The sequence below is a fragment of the Stigmatopora argus genome, chromosome 8 (genome assembly GCF_051989625.1).
Source record: "Stigmatopora argus isolate UIUO_Sarg chromosome 8, RoL_Sarg_1.0, whole genome shotgun sequence".
NCBI lineage: Eukaryota > Metazoa > Chordata > Actinopteri > Syngnathiformes > Syngnathidae > Stigmatopora > Stigmatopora argus.
In genome coordinates this window covers 8,892,501-8,918,711 of record NC_135394.1, presented here as the reverse complement: position 1 = coordinate 8,918,711, position 26,211 = coordinate 8,892,501, and the positions used below count along the sequence as shown (strand labels likewise).

Sequence of the window (26,211 nt, the reverse complement as noted above, 5' to 3'; positions counted from 1 at the left end):
AAGAATACAAGGCCACTCCTCCCTCACCTTCTTGATGTCTTCGATGCATTTGATGATGTAGTTGCGTTTTACAGCCTCCTTGACAGCATACGCGTCGCTCAAAATTCCCAGGTGCTCCTCCAGGGCCTGCTGAACCAGACTGGTGGGCAATGTGGGGAGGTGTGCCAGCTCCCACAACACCTCTAGCACCTGAACGCATCGCACCATGCACATAATTAGTACGTCAGTCTGAATTTACCCTAGATGCTAAATTATAAACAATCCAGCTGTTTACAAGATGCTCATGTTTGAGTCCAGCTGCTTCATTTATGCAAAGAAATATTTGCTCACCTTGCCGGTAGTGGTTTCCGAGCGAGCCTCCCTGCCGATCCTCCCTATAAGACTCAGCAGCTTCTGCCTGACGCGATCGCTCTCCACTTCCCAGCTCTGAATCACATTACGCACTTTTAGTTGAAGGACAACACTTATCACTTGAAGTAACATTTTCCATGTCGCTGACCTTCTGGATCAGCACAAACAAGTGGGTGAGCTGATCAAAGCTGAACTTGACTGCTGCGGCAGCAATGATTGTGTGAATGTTTTCGATCACAGTTGATGACTGGCCGGCCTAAAAGCGCAAACACGTGATGACGTTAATTCGTCGATCTTTGGCGACAAACGCCAATATAGACGTGAATGTGAGGTTAACCTGTATTTTCCAGATCTTGGACAGTTCATCCAGGGAGAGTTTACTTCCCAGGAGCTCAATAATTCCCTTTATTCTATCACAGTATTGTGCCTGGTCAATATTGCCTGTAATGAGAATACCATTAGATTTGAATAAGCTTTTCAATGACTAACTCCCATCTCATTTCACATCCTACCCTCCAGTGCTATTGAAAGGACAGAGTTTTCCACGAGCCAGTCTAGGAGTTTATCAGTATCAATGGCATTCTTCACAGTCTTTGCCACCGTGCTCTCCTCTATTAACTTAGTCACCTGTAAGACAACAGACAGGGTCAAAATGGGCCAAGTGAACCACAATAGCTGTTTGCAGTGGCTCACCTCTTTGAGAGAGTTCATTTTAGTTGAAAAATGGGGGGTTTTGAGCATGCGCAGCAGCGTGTCGAGACGCAGGTCGTCTACCACAGTGACCATCTCCCTCTGGAACTTCATGCACAGCAGCTTGATGGCTGACAACAGGTCAGGGATACTCACCAGGCGCTACATTTAGAACACAGGTGACAGAGGTTACAGCCTTACAATTACATCTCATGGATGTTTTATTCCAGTTGAGCAGCAAAACCTAACGCTGCATATTGTGTGTATGTATATATGTATATATATATCTATATTTATATGTATACATATGTATGTGTATATATATATATATATATATATATATATATATATATATATATATTTCAGCAACACACTTATTTATTTATCTATTTCAAAATATATACATATTATTAACTTATTTATTACCTATCTATTTGTCTAAAATGTCTTTTCCTGTATCTGCATTCTCACCTTCTAGCTACTGTGACAATGAAATTTCCCGAATACGGGATGAATAAAGTTATCCAATCCAATATTGAAAAGGCTGTTGCAATTGCGATAGTGTAAAATTTTCAGACAGACATCTTCACTTCCTTGTAATCTCATTAGTCGGCCTGTTGCAATACCACATTTTAGTGAGCAATATATCGTCAACTAATTTATTGCGGATATGCAACATTATTGTCCAAACAAAAGAAATGAGCCAATTTAATCACAGATGTATTGACAGTAAACCCTAATAAACGGCATATTCAAATGCAAGATTACATTAATAAAACACACTATTAAAAATAATAATGATAAATCGCCACAAGCAGTGATAAATCGTAGTAGGAAAATTACAGACTTCTTTATTGTTACCGTGCGATTGACTAATTGCGACAGGCTTTCTCCTTTGTCAATTCCATTAGGGAGAAAATACACACAAAACACTACCTTGTCTTTGAGGTCTTTTTCCTCCAGGTTTTGTACATATGTGATCATTTTATGGATGACTGGATCGAGCATAGGCTGCAACAAGCACAAATAGAGGTTAAAAAATATATAATATGCAAAAAAGAGTGCAATCAGCAAGCGTCCTATAAACAGTAAATCTTGAAGGATTGGAAATGATATTCAAAACAGTATATTTTGATCGTCTGAAAAGACTTGATGATTATAGCTTGCATACACTAAAATTCCCCAAAAATATCTATCACAAAATTTTAATAAAGAAATGAAGGTAGGAATTAAGATTTGAATGCATGAGTGTATTATGAACTTCCCTTTTCAATTGGTTCAAAAGCACCACTTCATGATGTGAACGCTTACCTGTACAAGACTTGAGTTGAGGTATTCAGCGCAAACACCGAGTGGCTGGACAAGAGCAGATACATACTGCAGGACAGAAAAAACACAACTCTTAATTAGTCTGTCAATCATTTTTAAAAGTTAGCAGTTCAGTTGGCTACCAAACAGAAATGAATGAAACACAGACTAAAAGTCACTTATTGAGGTCACTCATGCCTTGAGAAACACAGTACGTAACTACAGTAACTTTTTTTTGCTTTAACTTTTGATTTTTTTTGTAGAGTAGATGAAATGGATGAAAGGCAACGAATTGATCTTATATCGCAACTCATCGCTGCGCTATAATTTTCCCGAGGGTTATTAAGGGGTTGTGCTCATAGAGCACAGAATGTACAGAGACAGCAGGGCAGGAGGTACATGTGAATTGATACGCTCCAATTTCGCTGCCATGTGAACAGAGGAGTGCGGTGCTGAGAGCGTAAATAGATCTTCAAAAAGGCCCGGCTGCCGACCCTCATTCAATGTTAAATCACAGGGACTTAATAAATGAATGGGTTGTGTGTTTCAATCTGACACTGTTCTGTCAGCTTGAGGTCTCGTGCTGCTACCGCCACCTCCCCTCAGCTATTCACTGCTGCACTTGACTTCCGGATTCTCAACAGACAAATAAATGGCAGCCCGAAAAGACAGCAAGCCATCCTCGTCTCGTTCTGTTCTCGTCTCACTTTCACTTCCCTTTCTACGGAGTACATTATGCGTTTGTACACTAATTTTAGTTCCTTTATTTTCCCCATAACAAGGTGGGCCACCACTCTCGACCACCAGGTTTTGGGGGGGAGGAATCCTGAAATTGTCCTCAAAACTTCTGCTAAAACACCCCAAGAAACCATTTACATAAAAAATAATCCCTTTCAATTATAGGAGACTATCTAGGGGTTATTCTACATTTCATGGTATATTAATGACAGTGATAGATGATCTAGATGTGCTTGAAAAATGACCTCTTTACATGACCATACAGTAACAATGGCAACCAAATTCCTATATTTGCAAGTGCTTTAAAGTTATTTAATAGATGACGCAGGGGAGTTTTTATGTTAAATGATTGTGTATTACCATAAAGATGATAACACACAACTGAAAAACTTTGCAAATTGTGACTGTGACTTCATGCTTAATGGGTGCAACATTAGTCCACTTCCATTCGCTTGCAATCTTTTAATAAGCTAATGGTAAAAGGAGAGACCAAAAAAAATCAATGCCTTTGCACCACAGCGCTTCCGACAAGGTTCCCCGAAGGAAGTGTCGGTACAAAGAGGCTTCAGAAGCGATAAAACAATAGAGCATTTCAACCATTATATGACATGTGGAAGCTCAATCTCTGCAGCTGAGCAGACAAGGGTGTGGGACACAAGTCACAGAGTCAGATCGTTTCTTGGTTCGGAACCAGGGTGGAAAGAATTCCATTACTATGTATGTTAGACCGTTTGTACGCAAGACATGGGGGAATCATGTGGGGTTTAGTCTTACAGCTATTTCAATCTCTTCTGCACTGAGCTTCGTCTGAACGGCGGTGAATCCTCCCAACTCTCCAAACTACAGCAAACAGACACAGAAAAAAATGGTAAGACACAAGAATACACAATATTTTTTAAACAAATATTTACACAATCCAAAAAGGTGAAAAAAAGACCTCACAAGAATATAGGCTTTATATATCTCTGTCCATTTAGAAATGTATTGGCTGGTTGTCAAGAGCATGCCAAAGCAACAGGTGGTACTATAACTCAAAACCGCTGTTAGCGACAAGATACTAGCAAAAAAAGTGGGGTGAGAAACCCTACGATCCAAGTTACAATTCCCGATCAGTCTTTTTTGGGAAAAGCATCATTTGATTATGCACCCAAGTACTGTAAATAGAAGAAAAAAACAGAATTTCCTCAAATAAAAACAAAAAACTACTAATGGGACCTCTGTCAATGCAGCAGCATAAATCCACACATCAGAGTGACATTTAATATATACGTTAACATTTATTTGCCCAAACAACATATCTAAATACATTATTAAATAATCTCTATTGTAAAATTAACCTGTATCCAAATCGGATATAATTAGAGCAAAATGAATGCCAAAAAAAATCATTATGATGTAAATATACCATATTGCAGGTTTGTCCATCAATAAAAGAATATGATCTGGAGGTTATCCATATAAAGGGTGAGAATAGCTAATACAAGCCACATCCAATTTAAAAAATTGTGAAACAATTGGCCATTGATGTAGTACTATATTAATAACTTGTCCTTCTTGGTGTTGACAAGGCAGTTTGAATTTGTATTTGTGATGTGTCCAGTGATGGTGCACAGCCAAAATAAGGTTGAGAGTACTTACTTGATTGACTAAATCCACCAGCCAACCGTGAGGCTCCTGAAACAGATCATTGGGATTTTAGTGGGTTTATTTCACATTATCACCCAACTGTGTGTATGTAAATAGAATAGCATGTGCATACACACACAGATCAAATGAAGAGCTGTGAGCTTCTATTCTGCAATGACTTGATTAGTTATTGTAACTCATCATTTGTGTCTTCATGTAAAAGTAAATTATTGATTCCTGTGTGGCTACACAATTTAGAAGACATTTATTCTGCTGGCCTTACCCAGATCAAACTCAATTAAATATTTAACTGTTCCCTCGAGGATTTTTTAATTGCAGTTTTACAAAACACATTCACACACTTCTGTTTTTATTGGCATTTATGGCAATACGCTTTCATCTGACCCACTTCCAATTCCGTGAGGTCGAATAGAATTCCCCTCAAGATCAATAAAGCTACCTTAGCTAACAACAATAAAATAACCTTGCTTTCCAATCTTGTGCATTTAACATAAAATATGCACTTTGTAAGATCTCTGTGTCAAATCAAGCGAGTTCGCCATTACTTTCTGGTAGGTGTTGCTTGGGGAAACAGCAAACATGCTGGCCTCGTCTCCAAAAACTTCAGCCCAATTCCTCTGGCAGGACTTCATCCGGTTCTTGAAATGATACTCGTTGTCCGGGTTGAAGGCCTGGAACAGCAAGGAGTGATACAACTGTCAGGTAATACAGAAAGTATTGCATTCTCTGGAGAAAATGATCAGCATGTGGACTATTTAAAACATCCGCCATGAAGACAAAAGGAATAACAAGTAGAGAAAGTTAAAAAATAATAATGATAATAATCAGGGTGTAAAACGTAGACACACCATTGCCAAGACACCCATTAGGTTGACAGGAACCGGGTCCTGCTTGAGCCGCTCAGCCACCAGCTCCACCAGCAACATGAGCATGTTGTATATTCCCTCGTGGATTTCCGTGCACCACTTGTGCACAGCAGTGCTGGTCAGCAGCTGGCAGGAAAACGAAGAAAGAAAATGTAAAGCGAGTGGTCATTGGTGCGATCGTTAAAGTCTGTCGGGATGCCGGATGGCTCACTTTTTTGAAGGCCTCTGGCATGCATCGCTCCACGAACCTCTTGCAGTTCTCATCGGCGTCGGCAAACCCTGTCGCAGACGTAAAGGCCCAAGTTGATGGCGGCAGGGGAAAAAAAAGCCACTCCCACAAAGGAACCAATAAGACTGCGGCTAATAAAACAATATTTGTGTCTTTAAGCAGAGAGTCTCACCGTGTCGTGCAAGGCAAGTGGCCGCGATGAGGCATTTGCCCAATGACTCCTCTCTCTTGTACGGAATGGACCAGTGGTCAGTGAACACTCGGCTCTCCAGTTCGTACAGGTTGGTAGTGGGAAACTCCAAGTTTCCACTTCCACCAGAGCAGTTGCCATTCTCATCGTTGCTCCTCTGAAAAAGAAAAAAAAACTTGATAATAGGGGACTCCGAAATCCTAACTTGAGTCAAAAAAATTGAGTATTTCACGACTTTCCTTTCCATTTCCTCTAGCAATAATCTTCCTAGACAAATTCTTTCCTTTTTCTGCCTGTTTGTGAAAGTGGAGTGAGAATCCTCTGCCTTCTTCTGTACATTTTGTTGTTTCTCTTCACGCCCATTAAAACTCAACACAAGCGCACTCGTTTTCAAAAGATTAAAAACCCAAATATGACGCCATTGTCGACGACCTGTCTGACACTGAAAATATATCGCGTTGTTTTACTGCCGAAGCATTTGCTCTGCCTGTAAGTAAAAAATCAACTTTTATAACATTGGCATTTTATGCTTTAAGTGAAAGAACAGCATCACATGGTATGAAATAATAATGTGATGAAAATTGTTTACATTTTAAAATCATTTTTATTTCATCATGGAGTCTATTTATTTTAGTTCAACTCATGCACACTGTAGGACATTGTTTCCAATGAATCAGCAAAGTCTGTCTGAATTATTCTAAATTAAATGAAAATACTCAAATGTTACACAGAAGGCGCTTTCCTTGAAATAAACACATACATGACACGAGCATATTGTTATACTTTTTGCCTCGTCAGTTCTTAATCAGTGTGAGTGAATCTCTAATTATGAGGAGTAAACAATGCTCCTATGTGTAGTTGCTGTGCTGTGTTGCAATACAAATTAGTAAGGTTAAAGTAAAAGAGGGCACCCGAAATCAAGTAAATGTCTTGTAATCTGCCAATTACTGAATGTGTTAGTGAGTGAGCCCTTCAGAAAGAATAAGAAAATTGCAATGTCACAATTTTGTGCTCCTCCACTGGGATGAGATGAGTGCATTTCGCCTGTAATATGTCTCGTGAAGGAATACACAGATTAGCATGAGCAGGTAGTGTTAGTTTCTGAACAGCAGCACGTGTGTTTAGTAGTGAAATAGACGATTCATTCTCGGGTATTTGTTACCGTTGCCAGCAGGCGAAGACAGAGGTTATGTATTAGCAATGTCCAGATGCTGATTTTTTTTACATCCGATCTGATCCGATTTTTATTACAAATCCGATGCCAGAATTTTTCATCCAGTGTAAATAATGCAAAAATGATATAACCATTGAATACCAAACAACATTTTTAGTATTTAAGAAAGGTCTGTTTACACGATGCTGTCCTAAAGTCGAAAAATAGCCGTATCGGGCGCCGATACGGAGTATGTGATCGGGATTACTATTATGTAAATTTGGTTCCGTATATGTATTTGTCTATATATGTTTGTGTTCAGATAAGTAATAAAGAATGAAGGGATTGTTATCAGACTGAACTACTTGCCAAAATTTCAAGTTAGGAAAATGCTTCTGGAAATAATTTCTTAAGTAGAGGTACTGCTGTATTTTTGTAATAAGAAAGGAAAGAAGTGATTACATTTTACGTTAATGAGTTCAATGTGCACAGAGGTCGGAAAAGGAATTTTGCGACAACTTGATAACAATTAGTCTATTTAACTCAAATTTGTTGGGTTAGGTGAAATTATAAGAGAAAGGGGTCAAGAGTCAAAGGTTAGAAATATGGCAATGCATTGAATTTGGCTTAATGGGGAGAGCTCAACTCTCTGAATGCTTCTTTATATCAGTCATGTGTTTAAGCACCACATGCATATGCTACATCAGTTAGCTGCTCGAGACACCACTGTGTATGAGTAAAAATTGACTAATTGCAGCAGGACATGAAATGTCACATAAATATGGACTGCGTTCAGATGGGATACAAAGGGAATGCTGCCTTTCCAAACAAAATATTGCTTATGGCATCTATTTTTCAGACAAATTTGGCAAGCACAAAAACAGCTTTATTAAAACATCCTCAGTACGCATTAGAGTCACGTTGGGCCTGGACATGACCCGGAGGTCTCCAAGACAGCAGCGCCGTTACTATGCACCCGGCGACTCCCACTGGGACCCTCTGCAAAGTCTGCAATGTGTTTGTCAGAAACACTGCAGGGCTATATTTAGGTGGCTGACACGAGGCCAGCGACCTGCAGGAGTCATAAACTGAGTAGACGTGTGTGGGGGGGAAAAATGACAGATTTTAGATGTTCTCAATGATACCCCGTGTTACCCAAACACCACCATGCAAAGGGGTCATTTCATTAAAATTCTTAACGTGCTTTGACCTATAATGTCGGGGCTCAGCTACTGCAAGAAGATACAAACAGCCAGCCTGTCGTCATGATGGTGACGGGAGCCAGATTTTCCACTGATGCTTAAAAAAATTAAATAAAATAAACAAACAATTTCACTAGTTGCTAAATTCTGCAGCATTACTAAATATTATTAATATTTCAAGCCAGGGACAACATTATAGGAAGATATCATCATGAATAAACTGCTGCTCTCAACCAAATGAGCTCAACAATCTTTCTAATTTACTGGCTCATCTTGTGCTCATTAATCTGAAATGTACTCCACACCGAAAAGCAGGCTCTCTCCCTTTGTCCACACGTTCACAAATGTTTGTGCATGAAGCGACATGACAACTGTCATTTATATTTAACAGTTTGCATGACAGAGTGACAGCAAATGATTAGGAGTTGGACGGAGGGAGGCAGCAAGAAGTGGTCAACAGGTTGTTTACATGCATGCTGCTATTCACAACTCTGATTGACACGTCAATGTGGAGGTGAAATCAAAGCGCAAACTGTTTGGACAATCCTTCCATATTATAAATATATGCACATGGAAGTGCCTGTGGTATATTTTCAGGAGAGTTTATTGAATCTATTTTTTCTCAGCCATGTATGTGAGTATGAATTGGATATGGGATATACTCCAATATATGGCGTAAGATAAAAAATCTTTATAAAAGGTCAGGACGGTGACATACGAATGATTGGAAATGTATTCGATGAGAACCACAACACCACTAAAATCAAAATTACAATTCCATTTTAAATTGCATCTAAGCTGTTTGAGTAGAGGCCATGGGTGACTAAGTCCTTTACAAAGTGGCCTTTAGACCTCATAACACCAATACTATTGTTAGTTTTTTTAGCTGAATTGGCTACATTCAAATGACTTTACATGTCTGACAAAAACATATGCAGGGCTGTTTGTGTGCTGATTAGATGGGAAAATGTTTCACTTCCTGTAAACAAACAATACATAGAACAAAATAGCCACGTTATCTACAAGAATTGCAAAACTAGCACAGAGAGTGCAGCTGCTTTGGAATGCAGGACACACTAGAAATTTTAATATCCTGCAAAAAAAGCATTTCCAACCAAGTCAGCTCCTAGTTGAATTTATCGAGATGCAAAAAATAAATAAGATAAAATCTGTGCATACCCACTAATGAGGTGCAGCTCATGCTCCCCTTTGCAAGGAACTCTCAATGAAGCAAGGAGCTGCAATGAGGTTAGCTCCTAAGTTTAATATCGCTCCGGATGGCTGATAAAAGTAGCCACGTGTAAACATTCGACCTCGGGCTACTACGAGCCGGCGATCTGCCAAGGAACCGGGGGGAGCGAGCCACAAAACCCGCCTGCTCTGACAGCTCGCGTCGGTGTGGGTGCGGAGCTAGCGTCGATGCTAAAGCGCAGCTCAAATGGGCGAAGCCGCTCTCAAGTTTCGATATCTCAGCCCTAATAAACCCATGCCTGTTCTCACCTCGCCGTCAACGACGTCATGGTACGCTGGCGGAGGGTCGAAGCCACCCGTGCCGGTTCTCCCGCTCGTCTCCCCGTCCCCGCTCGTACTCAAGGCGGGGGCAGGCCCGCTCTCCATGGGCTCATATCCGTAGCCGAGCCCCGGGCTTTCGTTGGTCAGGAGCGCGACCGCCTCGTTGATGTCGTTCTTCGCCAAGCGCAGCGCCTTCCTTATCACGTCGGGGTCCGGGAAGCCCATGCAGAGGAGCGTGGTGATGTGCTGCTCCTCTTCGGTCTCCATGATCGGGGTGTCTCCGGGATCGCTAGTAGCGACGAGGTTCGGGGCACAGCCCTGTAGCTGTGTACGCCGCCATGTTTACAGCCCGCTGCTGACTGACGGTCACGATCAGTCTTCCCCCACTACAGCGCCCACACAGGTGTTATGCACACTTCACTACCCTCGGAAATCACCATTTCCGAATAAAAAACTAGGAAAAACCACACCTAAAAAAACTGAAAGAAAATTTTAATATTATTAATATTACAACATTCAAGTAAAACATTTTGGGGGCTGCAGCAGATGTATGAAATTAATGATTAAGATAGCGAGTATTGTTTGAATGTTCTTCCCATGCCTGCGTGCGGGGCCAGATTTTGCTATGGACAGTTAAGGGGACTACTCAGGGCGCAATCTATTTGGGGGCGCACGAGAGCTCTCCCCATGTTTACTTTCAATTATATGTCTAGATGAGGAAGACTAGACTGCCCACTGTTTACCATACAAAATATCAGTCTCTCGCATGAATGCATATGTCTATGCCCAAGAAACGAAAGCAACACCTTAATTCCAGGGTTCATCAGGGAGTCAAACCAAAGACCTTTCATATCCCTTGAGGACCAGAGTTGCCCACCCCTGAGTCTATCATGTTAAACGGTGATACTAATGCCAAGGAAGCCAAAGTGAGGGCTTATATGGGAGTTGAACCCAGGACCTCTTGCACCTAAAGGAAGAATCATACCACTAGACCAACAAGACACCACCATCTATATTTGACCACTTATAAGTGTGTCATGTCAAAGCATGTGACGATTGTTAAAGAAACTAAAGCATAGCTTTCAACATAGGGCTTGTCTGGGAGTCGGACCCAGGACCTCTCACACCCGAAGCGAGAATCATACCACTAGACCAACAAGCCACTGATGATACATTTTGTCCCCTTAAAAGTATGTCCTGTTAAACTATGTGACTCTTGCCAAAGAAATCAAAGTACAGACACTCCTCAACTTACGAACGCAATTGGTTCCGAGCGATTGTTCATAAGTTGAATTTGTTTGTAAGTTGATTTAGTGCTATATTTTGTATTATAATTTATGTTTAAGGCCTATGTAAGTATATTGAAGGTTTATATAAGTGCATTTGTATGTTTAAGGCTTGTATAAGTAACACGCATTGGTTTGTACTGAAAAAAAAAAAATTAATAAAATGGAGAGAATATGTACAGTACTGTAGAGAGAGAGATAGATTTATGTATTAGAAACTGGCCAAAAGAAGCGACCTAATGACGATTGCACAGTTTTCTTCTTTTTTTCATCATAAATGATGCAGTAGCACTGTATGGCATCATTCAATTGATTTGCAAACTTTGTGCAACGTTCAATATTTGGGTCCTGCTGCTCGATCTTTCTGTTTATAAATGGTACTGAATGTGCAACGCTCACCACTTTCTGACGCGCATCAAGCTTCGTTATTATTGCCACTCGTTTCAAATGAAATGGCTTGCCTCTTGCTTGCAACTCCCTCAATAGAAGCCTTTAGCTTTTTACCAACCATATTCAATATTGGATGCATGAGATATTTAATGATACAAATGAAAAAGGTTCTTTGCACACTGGAGATACATTCACGCACTTCCGCATTGCAACGAAGAAGGTAGATGCTGGGTGAGCTGAGCTCTCACAGCGCCAGGCGTCGGTATTAGCGGCGGAAAGAAGTACTACTCCGAAAAAGACGCGAAATACAAAATTGGACTTGCGAACATTTTTGGACTTAAACGCAATTTGCAGACATGTTCGTATGTACCGTTGTTCGTAAGTTGAATGTTCGTAAGTAGGGGAGCGTCTGTACTATATACATTTCACTCGTCTAGGAGTCAGACCCAGGACCTCTCACCTGAAGCGGGAATCATACCACTAGACCAACGAGCCACAACTGAGAATGTGTTTTTTCTATCATCTGTCTCTCAAATATAAATTGTTGCAATAATTGTTCACACATTATAATTTATGGATTTTTTCATGGGGCGTTCCATTTATTTGTTGGTCAAAATGCCACATAAGCAATAAAATTTTAAAAAATACTTAAGTCGGTTGAAAAAGTGTTCTAGTTTATACAATATCTATATGTTAGGAATCTAATAATGAAATCAAAGCAAAGTTCTTTGCACAGGATCCATTTAAACAGACGTTGGTGTGCTGGTTTGGTTTCTACTGGCCAAAATTGGCTGGGATAGGCTCCAGCACCCCCTTGTGAGGATAAGCGGTACGGAAAATGAATGAATGAAAGGTATGTATAGTATATTTGTTTAGCTTATGCATAGCCTACTCAATTTGGATTTTTGTTGGCCCGAAATAGTGCTGTTCCTTGCCGGGACAGACATTTTTTCAACCTATCAAATAATTATTGTGACCTTCTGGGTGTTTTTTTTGTGCTGAAGTTAGGTAAATTTCCAAGTCACCCCTGACAAAAATATGTTTTCTTCTTTTTTAAGCTAATTCTACATCTGTAAGGTATAGACAAATTGGAAATGGTGTCAGAGTAGATGCAGCGTTGGACAACTATTGTGTCGCTTTAAGGGTTCACGGACACACAAATCAGGTGCAGCCTCGGCATGCCTTCTATAAAAAAAAATCACAGAAAATCAAAATTTTATCTCATGAATTATAAAATAAATGTATACACTACTGTGTATGCCTGTACCTTTCATATTGATTATGGTTTGTGACTTCTTTCTGGTTCTTCTCCCACATCCCTGGAGCTACAACAATCTAACACACAACAGTAAATCACAGTACAACAATAACACACACTTCCAGTTGCTTGTCAACTAACCTTAGGGTAGCACTGGCACACGCTCCACATGGTTCCGACCAGAACCAAGGCGCCACCTGTGGCGCACATGGTGGCGTAGACGTGGGGCTTCTCACTGGTCATGATGAAGAGGCCCAAGACCACCACACACCAGCCCGCCACGATAAGCCCATATCGGTAGGGCTTCCCTTCCACCATGTCTGCGGAACACTCAAGTTTGAAGGTAAAGGCATGTGTGTGTGTGTGTGTGTGTGTGTCTGTGTGTGTGTGTGTTTGGCTATGAAGGCGGTTAACGTTCCGCTCTGCTGCCTGTGAAAGCCCAAAGTCAAGAAAGGACAGAAGTATTAGGTTGTGATAGGTCACCTTCTGCAGAAAATAACACAAGCTTTCCTATTAGACAGTGCTGCAGCCCTATTGAAAGAAGTTCTAAACTTCACTTCAATATGGTTCTCTGGCTGTAAGATATCACAAGGTAGCGCTAAAAGACAACTAAGACAAATACAGCTTAAGGCTGAGGAGAAAAATTGTGAATAATGCAGAATTGGTTCCCAAAATGCAGTGTATCCTGAATTAGTTGCTAGTCAATGACAGAAAAGAATATCATTTCTGTTAAAATTGCCTTTAAATGCTGGAATGATACAGGATACTGTTGAATGATGGGTAGGTTTTGCGTCAGTTAATTTGAAGTTACTTTCTGTTGATTTTGAGGTCATTACAAGGGTTACGTTTAATTTTGGGACAATTCTGAGTCTGAATTGAAAATAGATAGAAGTGATTTTTAATTTTAACCCAATTGAAAGTCAATGGGAATAAATATTTTTGTGTGTGTGGTTCTGGGTTAAAAAAAAGTCTGTTGGATTTCTTTGGGCAAAAAAAGATTCACCTCTACATGATCAATAAGAACTGGTTAAAGCATGTAATAGCATGTTAAAAACTGCAATGAGACAGAATGCTGGATGTTTTTGTAGAAAAGTTAAGAATTTGGGGTAGAAAATAAATGTTTTTGAGTAGATTGAAAATGTGAATGGGATGAAACCGTGAAGTTCAATGTTGCATTACAAATTCATTGCTATTTTCTATCAAAAACATGTAATTTTGGGGAAACAACACATTTTTGGAATGAGAAAACACCTGCATTCGGACAATATATCAGAAATTCACTTGAATATGTGGAGAAGCTTTATAGAACAAACAATTATCACTCAATAAATTGAGCATGTTAACAGCCAATCAAGCAATCATTGCAAATCTTCATGGTTTTAATCTGCAAACAATATTTTGGGACGCACTCAAACAACACCATTTTGTTTTTGGACTTTTCGAGGCAATATTGTGGCAGAGAAAAACTAGGATGCAGGTTAATGCTTTGTTCAATGAAGCAATTTTACACCTGAACTCAAGTAAACTCCACAAATTAATTCCAATTAAATCCAAAAATATCATAACTCCTTCAGATTAAGGCACCTAGCGTTGGCGTGCCATGGGAATGCTCTGTTAAGAGAGGAAGTGGTAGCTCAATTGCTGTGTAGCCACAGTCGCTGGCCACGTGTATTCAAGCAAGCCAATCAAATAGACAGTATCCCTTTAAGAAAGTCTTTGGTCGCATTTAAGGCACTAGATTGAGTCACAACATGCACGAAGCCCAAAAGTCAGAGTGCTAAACAGGGGGTGTCATTAAAGCCGTTCGTCGTGCTCTTGGATCTTCATCACCGTGTCGTAGGACGGAGGAGGTTCCATGGTCCAGGGGGGCGGGGTGGACGGCAGGACCGGCTCCAGAATCGGCTCCGGGGCCGGTTCCGGCACCGTTTCGGGGTCTGGCGGTCCTCCGACGGAGTCTGTTGACATCTCGCGACGAATTCTGTCCAACCTCCTGAAAATGAAGGGTGAAACAGCAGTCAGAGTTGATTGATACCTGACCTAAGATTAAGACATGAAGCCGACCAGTCACGCTCACAATTATCGTAAATAGGGGCAATTTAGAGTGTTCAACCAGGCTACCACGCATGTTTTTGGGATGTGGGAGGAAACCGGAGAACCCAGAGAAAACCCACGCAAACTCCACACTTGAGGACCAACCTGGGATCGAACCCTCGATGCGCTTAAATTTCCAAAATATCGGATTGGGACTTGGCAGCTCTTCAAAAAAACTCACTCTCAAATGCAAAAAATATTGTAATCCGAACATCACCTATCTTTAATTTTGTGTTTATTGCTAAAGTCACGCACAATGAAACACCGAAGATGGCAAAAATCAGAGAATTTACATTTTTTCTTTACCCTTTTCTTTTGAAAGATGTTTCATAAATAAACACTTTTTTTTACATTTTAAACACAACAGAATGCTAATGTTTTTAAATGAAGGAAAAAAACGGGAATATCTGGTGCTGTCAGGTTTTCGGGAGAATAATGTGAATTAAAAGAATAAAACTGAAAAAAAAAAAAAATAACAACAAATATAAAAGGGAAAAACAGCGTATTTGACATTAATAAGCTCGAGAAATGTTGGAGAAATCTTAGGTCAATCATTTAATCATCCAATGGTTGTCGATTAATCAAGGCAGACGTAACGGGTCTCTCAAGGAAACCCTAACTACATTGAGGCCCACGACAAAAAAATAAAAAGAGTTTGACATCCTGCCTAAGGTAAAACAATTGCGACAATTAACACAAAGCAGAGCGCCTTGTTTAACGCGTTCGCAAGGAACCTCGTCATGGGAGACTGTCAAACTTTCTGTGTCACGTCCAATAATCAAACCATAAAACTTCACACTGTGTCACCACTATGTTACAAACTACATACAACAGACCAATTGATTTACACCAACCTAAAAGCACGATAGTACTGAAAACACACGCGACTACTGGTTTGGATCCGATCGTGATCAAATACGATTCTTTCCAATACTCCAAAAATAGTTGTATTGGGCGCTAATACCGATATTGTTTATCGGATCGAGACATCGTTATTATCCAAGTGTAATTTGTAGTCGACAAGCACTCCCAGGTATTTTTAGCCAGTCACCAGTTCAATACCTACACTTTTGATGTTAGTCAGTGCAAGGCAAGGACTTTACTTCCGAAAACTCATTAACAAGTCCATGTCCATAAACCTCTCCTAAATTTTTGTACTGGATAATTCCAATCCCAAAAGGAAAACAGGGTAAATAATGGATGAGTTCTGTCTCGTGTTTGCTTACAGGAACTCTGTCGGTGGTATTTGTGTTGGAACAGCGCTCCTAAGGTTATTGTTAGATGACTGATGCTAACAGCTCCATGTCTTTGCTACCGACACGCTGCTCACAGGACCACCAGGTCAGTGAGATCAATAGGAATTATTATTACTATTGCTGTAGGCAGAATTTCCACTTGACTAGCCAATGTCATTTTATAATACAATAGTATAAAACAATTTCACAATGTGGACAAAAGTGACCCAGAAATGCAGAGGTAAAGGTCCAAAATGTAAGTGACTCCTGAATGCCCAATATGTGCTTTGAAAAAGTATATTGGGCTTGAGTATTGTCTTACAAAATTGGCTTTAGGCATCAGCAATCTGCTATTTTTTTTTAAAATAAGTATCGACCTTTGAAAATCCCATATTCTCTGTGTAAGTGCCCCAAAAATAACTCAGTGCCTGCCCTTGACTACAGCCAATTCTCTTATTCCGGCTAACTACGGGCCCCAGGTGGGGGACACCCTGAATCTATGCACAGCCAATTGCAGGACAGAAGTAGAATGACAACCAAATATCAGGCAATTTAGAGTGTTCAACCAACCTGTCCTGCATGTTTTGGGGATGTGGGACGAAACCGGCGTACCCAGAGAAAAACCACACAAGCTCAGGAAGCACATTCAAACTCCACACAGTGACGCCCAACCTGGGATCAAACTCTCAACCACAGAACAGTGAACCCAACGCCCTGACCACTAAACCACCAGGCCCCCAGCACAAAACACCCCTCCTCAATTTCCCCACAAACTGCATTTTTACCAAAGTTCCAGATTTGACATCAGCACTTTGTGGATTCCCCAAAAAAAGCAACCAAAAAATTCGAGTACTCTTCCCACCAACTACTTTAGTTATTACTTTATGTTTATACTTCTTATTCTACTCGGAAGAAAGTGCCAAATTCCTACCTCTGTATAGCCAGCGACTGTTGCGGGCTGAATCGCGTGCCCGTGCGCGGGTGCAGCAGGAAATGTCCCGGCACCGCCGCCTGCAGGTTCTTCATGGTCATGCACAGCCCACTCACCAGCAGGCCTACGCCCCCCATGCCCAAGAAGAGCCCCAGCACGGGCAGCGGCGCGCAGAGGGCCACCAAGCCGCCGGCCACCAGCAACAGTATGCCCAGGAGGAGCAGCGCGCCTTGGGGCAGCGGCATGACCGAAGCCCCGCTCCTCCCTCCCCGGCAAATCCCGCCCTGCCTACCCGCCTGCCTGCCTTCCTCCGCCGGGAGTCGTCAGCCGCTCTGTCGCCGAGACGTGCGCGCTCGCTCAAGCATCTCTTCCAACTAAAAATACTCCCATGATGCTGTGGCTTCCTCCTCCTCCTCCTCCGCCTCCTCCTCCTACTCAGGGGGAGAAGCACCCACCAGTCGCCGCTCGGGGAGCGAGCATATCCGGGTGGACGGCGGCGGAGGATAGCGTGGAACTATGGTCTGCTTTGTGGCTGCAGTAAAGAGGAAGTCTCTTGTTTTTTTGGGTGGTTTTTTTTGCACGCACGAGGAGGGGTTTTCTCTGACGAGACCCGGGTGGGCTGGACATTGACGGCATGCTGACTTCACCTTTTTGGATTATTGAATCGATTCATTTGATCAATTGCGGACTTTATGAAAAATAACTATACTACTGTGACTTTCTGAATTTGACAGAATAAAGTTAGGAAATGTTTTCATTGTTAAAGCTGTTGTTTTAAAGTTATGCCTGGTTCTGATCCTATACCTTATGATTTTATTAGAAGAAGGTGGGATATCTAAAACCCCTCCCTCTAACTCCCAATTTGAAAAAAGTTTTCCTAACATTATAGCAATTTAAGAGGTATTTTGTGGTTTCAGCGAGGATAAAAATCTCAAACCCTTTTTTTACAAGTCAGCTGCAAAGCACAAAAAGGTTGCAACCACATTAAGTTTGAATCTTTTTGTTTTACATGAATATAAAAAACTAAATGGACATCCAAGTAATGAATTGAGGTACCTTGGTTGCGATTTTCTTCAGTTTTTGTTATTTTATTTGTTGTAATTATATTTATGTATATAATAAAAAAACGAGAAATATATACTCTGGTTATCACCCATTCAGTACTGAACATTGGTAATGGCCAACATATATTACAGGTGTAAAATATATATTAAAAAAGTATTACTAATTAAATAAAATCTAGTAATGCAGAGCATTTTCTTCTTCATTTTACTCTTAAGACAGTACTTCACAGGAACCAGCAGAATGTGCATTTAAGTCATAAAACGTGTAAAAAAAAGAAACTAAAACCTATTTTTTGCAGTACAGTGGTACCTCCACTTAATTGTTTCCAGACGTTGTTTTTTAACTTGAAAATTTCTTAAGTAGCATTTGGCATGTAATAGCCTTAATTTAAAAAAAAGTTTTAAACATGATTACAGAATACCAATTTTGGATGAATTAGGTGAGAAACAAAAAAGTAAACCAAGAAAAAAAATATTACGCCTTTAAAATGAACAAACAAGTGTATAAGTGCGGCAAACGCCCTGGCAATACGTACGAACACACGCACGTAAACACACAACTTAAAATTAAGGATTCAACGAACTTACCTTACTTGGGGCCCATGATGTAAAATTTAAATGACTCACCAAACACTGTGTTAGAACTCACCAGTCAAAGGCACATAAAAAAGGGAGCAGAGAGAGGCAATGGGAGGCCAGCAGGATGTTGGGAGACAGCTAATGAGAAGCCAGCAAGCTGTTGGGACATAGGCAATGGGAGAGCAACTTTATCGTGAACATTTCAAAATAAGATAAGAGTATACAGAAAAAATATTTAGGTTTCAAGTGAAGTTTGATTTTGCGTTACTTTACATTATTACTCATCCAGAGACAGAAACATGTTCCCATTGAGGTGCTTCATAACCTGAACATTTTGTATGTAGAGACACCACTGCATTTTACTTGATGTTAAAAATAGTATTATAAAAAATGGACAAATAACTGCACCTTCACCCACTATTTTATTCAATTGACACATTCTCTCTCACACACTGTGCTTAAAATCTGTTGTATGAGTGTTTGTGGTATGGTGTTGTTTTTGCATTATGTATCATTACAAACATGCATATGTCCATAAAACCTCCTTTTTCTCAAACCATTGAAATATTTAAAATAATTTAGACTCACAAAACCAACAGACATGACATATCCAAAGATATCTTTAAAAGAAAAACTAAGCCCAAAGAATGACAATAGAAGCACAAACTAAAAAAGGAAATGTAATTCGATTAAGTTATTGGCTGCTATTGATGATCGGATTAAACGTGCATCGCCATCAATGGCTGTGAATGAGGAAAAATGAAGGATGAATAGATATAAATATAGATTAAAAAACCAACAACACTAAATTGTTTTAGATACAAAATATAGCAGTTGTGTAATTCACTCTAAAAGCATAATTTCCATCGCAGGGTGTATCCCATCCGGTAGTCGCCCCAAAGTCTGGCTTTTCTTCTGGCTGACTAATGATGATATCCGTCTTCTTTTTAAACCTCGAAGCTGATCTCCCTGGATCGCCCGAACAGGGGCTCGGCGGCCAGGTGCGTGTCAGAGTAGGCACGGCGCAGGTGTGTGGAGCTGCATGTAGTTTTGATGGCCACCTCGTAAGGAGGCGGGGGTCCCAGCCAGGGGGGAGGGTGAGGCGATGGGCTGAAACCACCAGGGTCCATGGGGGGATAATCAAAATCTTCGCCACGAGCGGTGCGTCTTTGGCAGTCCAGGGTCCTGTTTGGGAACAGAAACTGTGACTTTGAGCTGTGGAGTTTGAATCGAGCATTTTGGCGTGGGTTTTGTTCAGGTACTCTGGCTTTCTTTTGGCATTCTTACATGCATTTCAGGTTTAATGAAAAGGCTAAATCCCTATCGGATGGGTTCCTCCCTACGTATATTCTGTGTGTGAACCTAAATAGTTAACTGTGCTTTTATAGTTATTGCCATTTTTGGCTAGTTTAATACAGGATATGATTAAGTATTTAGTGGTTTTGCCAGCAGGCCTTGAATTTCACACTTTTGGCCCAGACTAAAGGGAGTTGTTCCTTCTTTCTTGTGGCTTGAATGTTCAAGGATTACGTTAAAAAAATATATCAAAACTCACCCTGGCAGAAACACTGACTGGGATTCTGGGAAGCGGCTCCCATCGTGCGCAAAGAGGGCATGGCCGCTGTATCCGTCATATTCATTGTAAGGGTAGTGAGGGCAATCAGGGTCGAACTCCTGCTGATTGTAGTTGGAGGTGTTCTTGCTGTTCATGGCCCAGAAGAGCCCAAGGATGAGCATGACCACCCCCAAGACCACGCAACACAGCGAGAAGGGCTGCAGGCGGCTCTGCGCAGATGCCAAAAAAGCAGTGGAGCCCCCGGTCACGATGAGGAAGGCGCCGAGGAATATGGCTCCGTGGTGGAGGGACAGCATCCTCCCGATTGCGCCCAGGTCGGACGGACAGCGTCACTCGGGTCCTGATGGGATTGAGCTCCCCATGTGCTCGGGAGGTGATCGGACATCCAAGTAATCCTTAAAAAATCCAGACAAACTCACATTTTTGTCTCTGTGAGGGGAAAATGTACAAATAAGTGGAAAATCCCAGGTTTTGGCTCGGTTAAGTGACCTTTTGACGTCAAATGAGGACTTTGTTTACGGAGCGGGCTGATGTGGACGAGCTGTGTGTTTGTCATCACAGCAGATGGAGGAAAAGACCGAAGTGCCCATTAAGAAATCTTTACTGGCGCCCCACCCTCTTCTGTCTAATGTGTCTGAAGGGGACCACTTTAGCATCTTTGTGTATGTATGTGTGTCCAGAAAAAAAAATGATGACATGGAAACTGAATTCAAGCATGTCACGTCAATTACAGAAATGATTGCGTGTCATAACAATTCCAGTTAATTTGAGTAGCCAGGAAAGATCGCCAAGTTCTTCATTTGCACAATGGATAAAAGTTAACAATTAATATTGTTTTACAATGTGTGTTGCCCGGTGTCCAAGTGGTTTAGGGTGTCGGCCTCACAGGCGTGAGGTTGAGGGTTCAATCCCAGGTCGGTCCTCACTGTGGGGAGTTTACATGATCTCCCTGGGTTTGTGTGGGTTTTCTCCTAGTACTCCAGTTTCCTCACACATCCCAAAAACATGCATGATAGGGCGGTTGAACACTCTAAAATTGCCCCTAGGTACGAGTGAGAGCGCGAATGGTTGTCCGTCTCCTTGAGCCCCGTGATTGGTTGGCCACTGATTCAGGGTGACCCCACCTGCTGGACATAGTTAGCGGGGATAGGCTCCAGCACCCCCGGCGACGTTGTGAGGGTAAGCGGTTGGGACAATGAATGAATGTTTTATAAAGGTAGTATATACAGCATATAAACGTTTTTTTTTTAACTCGCCACTCTTTTTGTTATTACATGTACACAATAAACCATATCCTTTGTCACAAAATTCTCAATGAACTACGATCACCCAGCTCACTCCCTAGTAAATCAGGATAGGAAGATTGATTTCTATAGAGAATTCCCTACAATTCACTGTCCCGACCAAAATTCATTCGATGGAATTTTGATTTCGCACTGAATTTCTGATATAAAACCGGTACGTTATGCACAATATCATATTTTTCTTTAAGAAAAGGTGGATTGTAGTTATAAATTATAACTTTAAAGAGTAAAACCGAGTACAGTTTTGTATTCCACACTCAAAATTAAGCTCCCAGAGCTAAAAAAAAAATATACTTATGTCCCCAGTATAATTAGAAAATAAAAAATAAAACATGAATTCTATACATTTATCAGTCGTATTTACATTTAATAATTTGAAATCAACACATAAGAAACGTTTTTTTCTACACAAAATAATTTGACACGTCTTTTTTTTTTCTAAACAAAATAATTTGACACAGTGGAGCCATGAGTGTGGGATGGTGTGACCGATTTTCTCAGCTAAGATTGGTCAAAGCATGGGAGGCTGCCAAACAACAATTCGCCCTGCTCGAGCGCTCGACCAATCGGAGCAAGGCATCTACTGTTGGTCCCACCAGAACAGTTGAATCCGCCAATGAGCGTCTTCAAATGGGCGTGGTTTCTCTTCCCTGAGGGACAGTCACCTATCGCAGAGGTTGGGTGACCAGGCTCTGCCTTCCACCAAACAAACTCACTATATAGTCTAGCATTTTTTTGTCTGACATTCTTCTGCGTCTATCAAATAACTCTTTTACAGTTTTGCGTGCGGCACGACTTGACTCCCCGTCATTGCACAACATGGAGCCGCTTCTCTGCGTCGCATTTTTATCTTTTCTTTTGCTTCTCCTGTGGGTCCGAGTGAAAGGTGTCGACTACGTGCTGGTCCACCAGCGATGGATTTTCGTGTGCCTGTTCCTGCTACCCATGTCCGTTGTGTTCGACCTGTACTTCTACGTACGAGCCTGGATCATCTTCAAGATGTGCTCGGCACCCAAATTGCACGAACAGCGGGTGCGGGACATTCAGAGACAGGTGAGCAAACGTGGCGCATGCGCAGTAGACGCGGCAGGAGAAAATGGAAAAAAATAATACAATTATTTCTGTCCTATATTATCCCGGTTGACATTCTTTGTATTAAAAAACCGAATTTTGAAATGATTTTTTACATTTACTGAAAAGCTATATTTAATTATAGGTGATAACTTTTAGTAGGGCATGATTTCTTCTGCCATCTTCTGGCATTGATACGCAATTACGATTTTTTTGGGGGGGTGTCAGTGACAATGTTAGGTCTTACATTTATTTGATTGTTTTTGGCCGGTGACAATGTCGGTAACATTCCCATCTACCTGTAGGAATCGGACATACTACTGATGAACCAAAATATGTCATTACTGAATATAATCTGTTATAATCAGATTCAACCTAGGGTCCAAGAAAGACATTTTACCATTAATGTTATTATAAATATTTTAAACATCAATTAAATCACCTTATATAAAAAGGTGGGCTATCCAGGCCTTTTATTTCTTAGTCCAGTATAGTTTATTACCTAATGTTGATGGATGGGTATGTATTGGAAAATCAGCAAAGTTAAGGGTTATTTTCCCAACTTTTGGAAAAAAATAACCAACATTTTTTTTAAAATTTTGACACGCTTTCAGGTGCGTGAATGGCGAAAGGAGGGCAGCAAAGGTTTCATGTGCACAGGGCGACCAGGCTGGCTCACCGTGTCCCTGCGAGTGGGCAAATACAAAAAGACGCATAGGAACATTGCCATCAACATGATGGACATTCTGGAGGTTGACACGGAAAAGCAGGTGGGAAGACAATGGTTCGACAGAACCAAGGAAGATTTCTTATGGTACGTTTGCTCCTCAGGTGGTGCGAGTGGAGCCCCTCGTCAACATGGGTCAGGTGACCGCGCGGCTCACCTCCATTGGTTGGACTCTGCCCGTTCTCCCCGAACTGGATGATCTCACCGTGGGTACGTGGCATTAATTTAGTAGGGGTAGGAGGGGCACGTGTCGGTCTCCTGTCCATCACTGCTTCCTGTTTGGCCTCGTCACTAATCCTATTAGAGGAACCGCGCTGGGGCTGCACAGATAAAAAGCGGGACGGAAATGGCAGAGGAGTCTGAGGCGCCCAGGGTCGGGTTTCATAATGGATTTCCTGATGCCATAAACTTCACATCAACATGGCCTAATGTTTTCCCATTAGGCCGCCGTGTATTCGTTTATCCTGACGTTTGTGCGCGGGTACATAGCGAGCGGCATCTGTTTTTGTGCTGCCAGAAATTAAATCACACCGCATCCCTGGTTGCCCCCTCTGGTCTGTCGCAGGTGGTTTGGTGATGGGCACCGGCATCGAGTCGTCTTCTCACATTTACGGTCTCTTCCAGCACATCTGCGTGGCCTTCGAGCTGGTTCTGGCCGACGGCACCTTCGTGCGCTGCACTGAGGTGAGCTTCGGACGAAAAATAGCGCCCTTAGCTGTGGTAGGAGGTATGTGGCAATAAAAACCAGCCCAATCCAGATGACAGGGGTTACAACAGAGCATGAATAGTGGCGTATGTTCCGGACTATAAGGCCCTTTTTTTTTTTTTACAGTTTAGCTACGCCTGAGAGTTATTGTTCATTCTTGGCTGGTGAAATTTGTACTGAAATGCGACGTACAGATTAAAAAATATACGGTATTTTTCATGAACTTTAAAATGAAAGACATCAGAGCTAATGTTTGTTTGTGCTACATGGCAACAATTGCTGTTCGAGGGGTGGGAAACTCCCGATACAATTTGGGATTCAAAGCTCACGATGACGATTATTACCATTTTTAAGATGTCATTTCCAATCCCATTATCCCCCCCACAACTTTTCAAAACAAACCTTTTTAATTTTAAGTTACTTCACACTGAATTGTAGCGTATCGGTGCCAAAGTATTAGCGATACGACAATCGCTACATGGGTCAGCAAATCGATTTACAATATTCTATGATACAATTTATTAAAGAGAAAAAATGTGGGGAAAAAACAGTTTTTTGCATTGTTGCGGACAATCTAGTATAACCTTTTGTCTTCCACCGGCACAATATTAACTGCAACATTCTTGTAACGAAATGGGCGTGTCCAATTAATTTTGACTGTAAACCATCCCAGCCAATAATGAGTTAAAAATAAATCAAATTGTTCAAAATAGTCTAGAGTCCAGAGTGATTAAAAAAAAGAAAAAAGGATTGCACCCATAAAGACAGCAAAAAAATGATTGCTTGTATCCTCACTCGCTCTAATACAATGTTGCAACTGCCAGCACGAGAACTCGGACCTGTTCCACGCTGTGCCGTGGTCCTGCGGGACGCTGGGCTTCCTGGTGGCGGCTGAGATCAAAATTGTTCCTGCCAAATCGTGGGTGAAGCTAAAGTACGAGCCCGTCCGAGGTTTGGACAATATTTGCCGCCGCTTCGCCGAGGCATCCGGAGACAAGCGCAACACTTTCGTGGAGGGCATCCAATACTCGCTGGACTCTGCCGTCATCATGACAGGCAGCATGAGTGAACATGCTGAGCCCGACAAGGTATCGTTTCTTAATTCCAATCAACTTGAGCCTAATTGTCTCGTACATGCCTGTGAGTTTTCCCTGGGTTTTTGTCTGAATGTTGATTTTGGAGAGGTAAAATATTGTGATGCTAATTTGCGTTAGTGCTAAAATGACATTTTCCATTGCATTTACCTGAACTCTTTAAGTGTTAAAATTGCGATAAACAACATAGCTTACTTTTAATGTGCCACTTTAGCCGAAATTGTATCCACCATTTTTCTAAGCCAATCTTACTTTCTGTAACAAGTAAAGGTAACAAGCATAAGTCATCATCTATCCAGGAGTTGTGATACAATTTCACCATAATGTGGAATTATTATTATTTTCATTTTGACATTTGAATTTCAATGTGTTCTTGACCTCAACTCTAAAAGGGTTTTAGTATTGATGAGTTCTGGTCTTGAGCACAAGACTTATGCGTCATTCTTTGCTGTGTGCATTTAGTCTGGCTTGAAACCCATCAACAACAGACTTTTTTGAGGAACAGATTGCTAGTACCGTAATTACTCGAATATAACGCGCACTCGAAAATAACACGCAGGTAATTTTGGGCCAAAAAAATCTGGAAAAACGCAGTACTCGAATATAGTGCGCACCTAAAATTTCCCGCTGACGAAAATCAGAAATCTTACCTTTTTTTCTTCGTTTCACGATTGTTTTGTTCAAAACCGGATAGAGAAATCTTCAGGTACGAGCGTGTCGAGTGTCGTGCGGTTGGTGGAGTTATGCGTTTGAATTTTAGTGCAATAGATGATACACAGAGTGGACAAACATATCATGTAGACATGTTATGTTGCAATACCTTTTAGACTTCCTTGAACATTGACTACATTTCAATTGACAATACCATGTTTTAATTCAAATATCTATTGTCATTCTCAAACAAGAAAAGGAACATACAAATTGAATAAATAAATGATTTGAAGATATGCACAATGGAAAAGACTATCACATGTAACAAGGGAATGTACTGCCCCCCGCTGGACATATTTCTA

General features: G+C 41.2%; 5 protein-coding genes and 1 non-coding gene across 11 annotated transcripts in view; 1 reads left to right on the top strand and 5 right to left on the bottom strand.

Moving 5' to 3' along the window:
• The window catches only part of usp24 (ubiquitin specific peptidase 24), a 30,941-nt gene extending 20,656 nt beyond the window's left edge, over positions 1–10,285 (bottom strand). For both annotated transcript variants that reach the window (XR_013301301.1, XM_077607061.1), the window contains exons 1-15: positions 9,875–10,285; positions 6,002–6,176; positions 5,812–5,879; positions 5,583–5,726; positions 5,280–5,405; positions 4,726–4,761; positions 3,862–3,927; positions 2,353–2,418; positions 1,978–2,052; positions 1,045–1,203; positions 864–978; positions 689–792; positions 500–607; positions 331–426; positions 28–189 (exon numbers count right to left, since the gene is read on the bottom strand). Coding sequence is in view for 1 of the 2 variants with exons in the window: in XM_077607061.1 (XP_077463187.1) it covers positions 28–189; positions 331–426; positions 500–607; positions 689–792; positions 864–978; positions 1,045–1,203; positions 1,978–2,052; positions 2,353–2,418; positions 3,862–3,927; positions 4,726–4,761; positions 5,280–5,405; positions 5,583–5,726; positions 5,812–5,879; positions 6,002–6,176; positions 9,875–10,153 (1,779 nt within the window). In the remaining variant the exon portion in view is untranslated. The remainder of the gene's footprint in view (positions 1–27; positions 190–330; positions 427–499; positions 608–688; positions 793–863; positions 979–1,044; positions 1,204–1,977; positions 2,053–2,352; positions 2,419–3,861; positions 3,928–4,725; positions 4,762–5,279; positions 5,406–5,582; positions 5,727–5,811; positions 5,880–6,001; positions 6,177–9,874) is intronic.
• A 691-nt stretch (positions 10,286–10,976) lies between these two features.
• trnap-cgg (transfer RNA proline (anticodon CGG)) lies at positions 10,977–11,048 on the bottom strand. Its single transcript has one exon. It is a non-coding gene; the product is annotated as a tRNA-Pro (tRNA).
• A 1,178-nt stretch (positions 11,049–12,226) lies between these two features.
• Positions 12,227–13,835, bottom strand: bsnd (barttin CLCNK type accessory subunit beta). Its single transcript, XM_077607587.1, has 3 exons — positions 12,962–13,835; positions 12,830–12,897; positions 12,227–12,747 (listed from the first exon to the last, which is right to left on the bottom strand). Exons 1-3 carry the CDS (start codon positions 13,136–13,138, stop codon positions 12,663–12,665), a joined length of 330 nt encoding a protein of 109 aa, XP_077463713.1. The 5' UTR covers positions 13,139–13,835; the 3' UTR covers positions 12,227–12,662.
• Positions 13,836–14,181: 346 nt separating this feature from the next.
• LOC144079050 (uncharacterized) lies at positions 14,182–17,645 on the bottom strand. Its single transcript, XM_077607586.1, has 2 exons — positions 17,078–17,645; positions 14,182–14,810 (listed from the first exon to the last, which is right to left on the bottom strand). The coding sequence occupies exons 1-2, from the start codon at positions 17,320–17,322 to the stop codon at positions 14,615–14,617; spliced, it is 441 nt and encodes a 146-aa protein (XP_077463712.1). The 5' UTR covers positions 17,323–17,645; the 3' UTR covers positions 14,182–14,614.
• LOC144079049 (uncharacterized) overlaps positions 14,664–26,211 on the bottom strand; it is a 22,367-nt gene continuing 10,819 nt past the window's right edge. The window contains exons 2-3 of one of the 5 annotated variants that reach the window (XR_013301395.1): positions 18,791–18,877; positions 14,664–14,810 (exon numbers count right to left, since the gene is read on the bottom strand). Coding sequence is in view for 1 of the 5 variants with exons in the window: in XM_077607585.1 (XP_077463711.1) it covers positions 19,668–19,905; positions 20,276–20,592 (555 nt within the window). In the remaining 4 variants the exon portion in view is untranslated. The other 4 variants (XM_077607585.1, XR_013301396.1, XR_013301398.1 and 1 more) reach the window with 4 other exon arrangements.
• The window catches only part of dhcr24 (24-dehydrocholesterol reductase), a 6,527-nt gene continuing 2,582 nt past the window's right edge, over positions 22,267–26,211 (top strand). Inside the window, exons 1-5 of the mRNA XM_077607582.1 lie at positions 22,267–22,653; positions 23,286–23,441; positions 23,503–23,608; positions 23,964–24,082; positions 24,929–25,192. Coding sequence (XP_077463708.1) covers positions 22,420–22,653; positions 23,286–23,441; positions 23,503–23,608; positions 23,964–24,082; positions 24,929–25,192 — 879 coding nt within the window. The 5' untranslated portion in view covers positions 22,267–22,419. The remainder of the gene's footprint in view (positions 22,654–23,285; positions 23,442–23,502; positions 23,609–23,963; positions 24,083–24,928; positions 25,193–26,211) is intronic.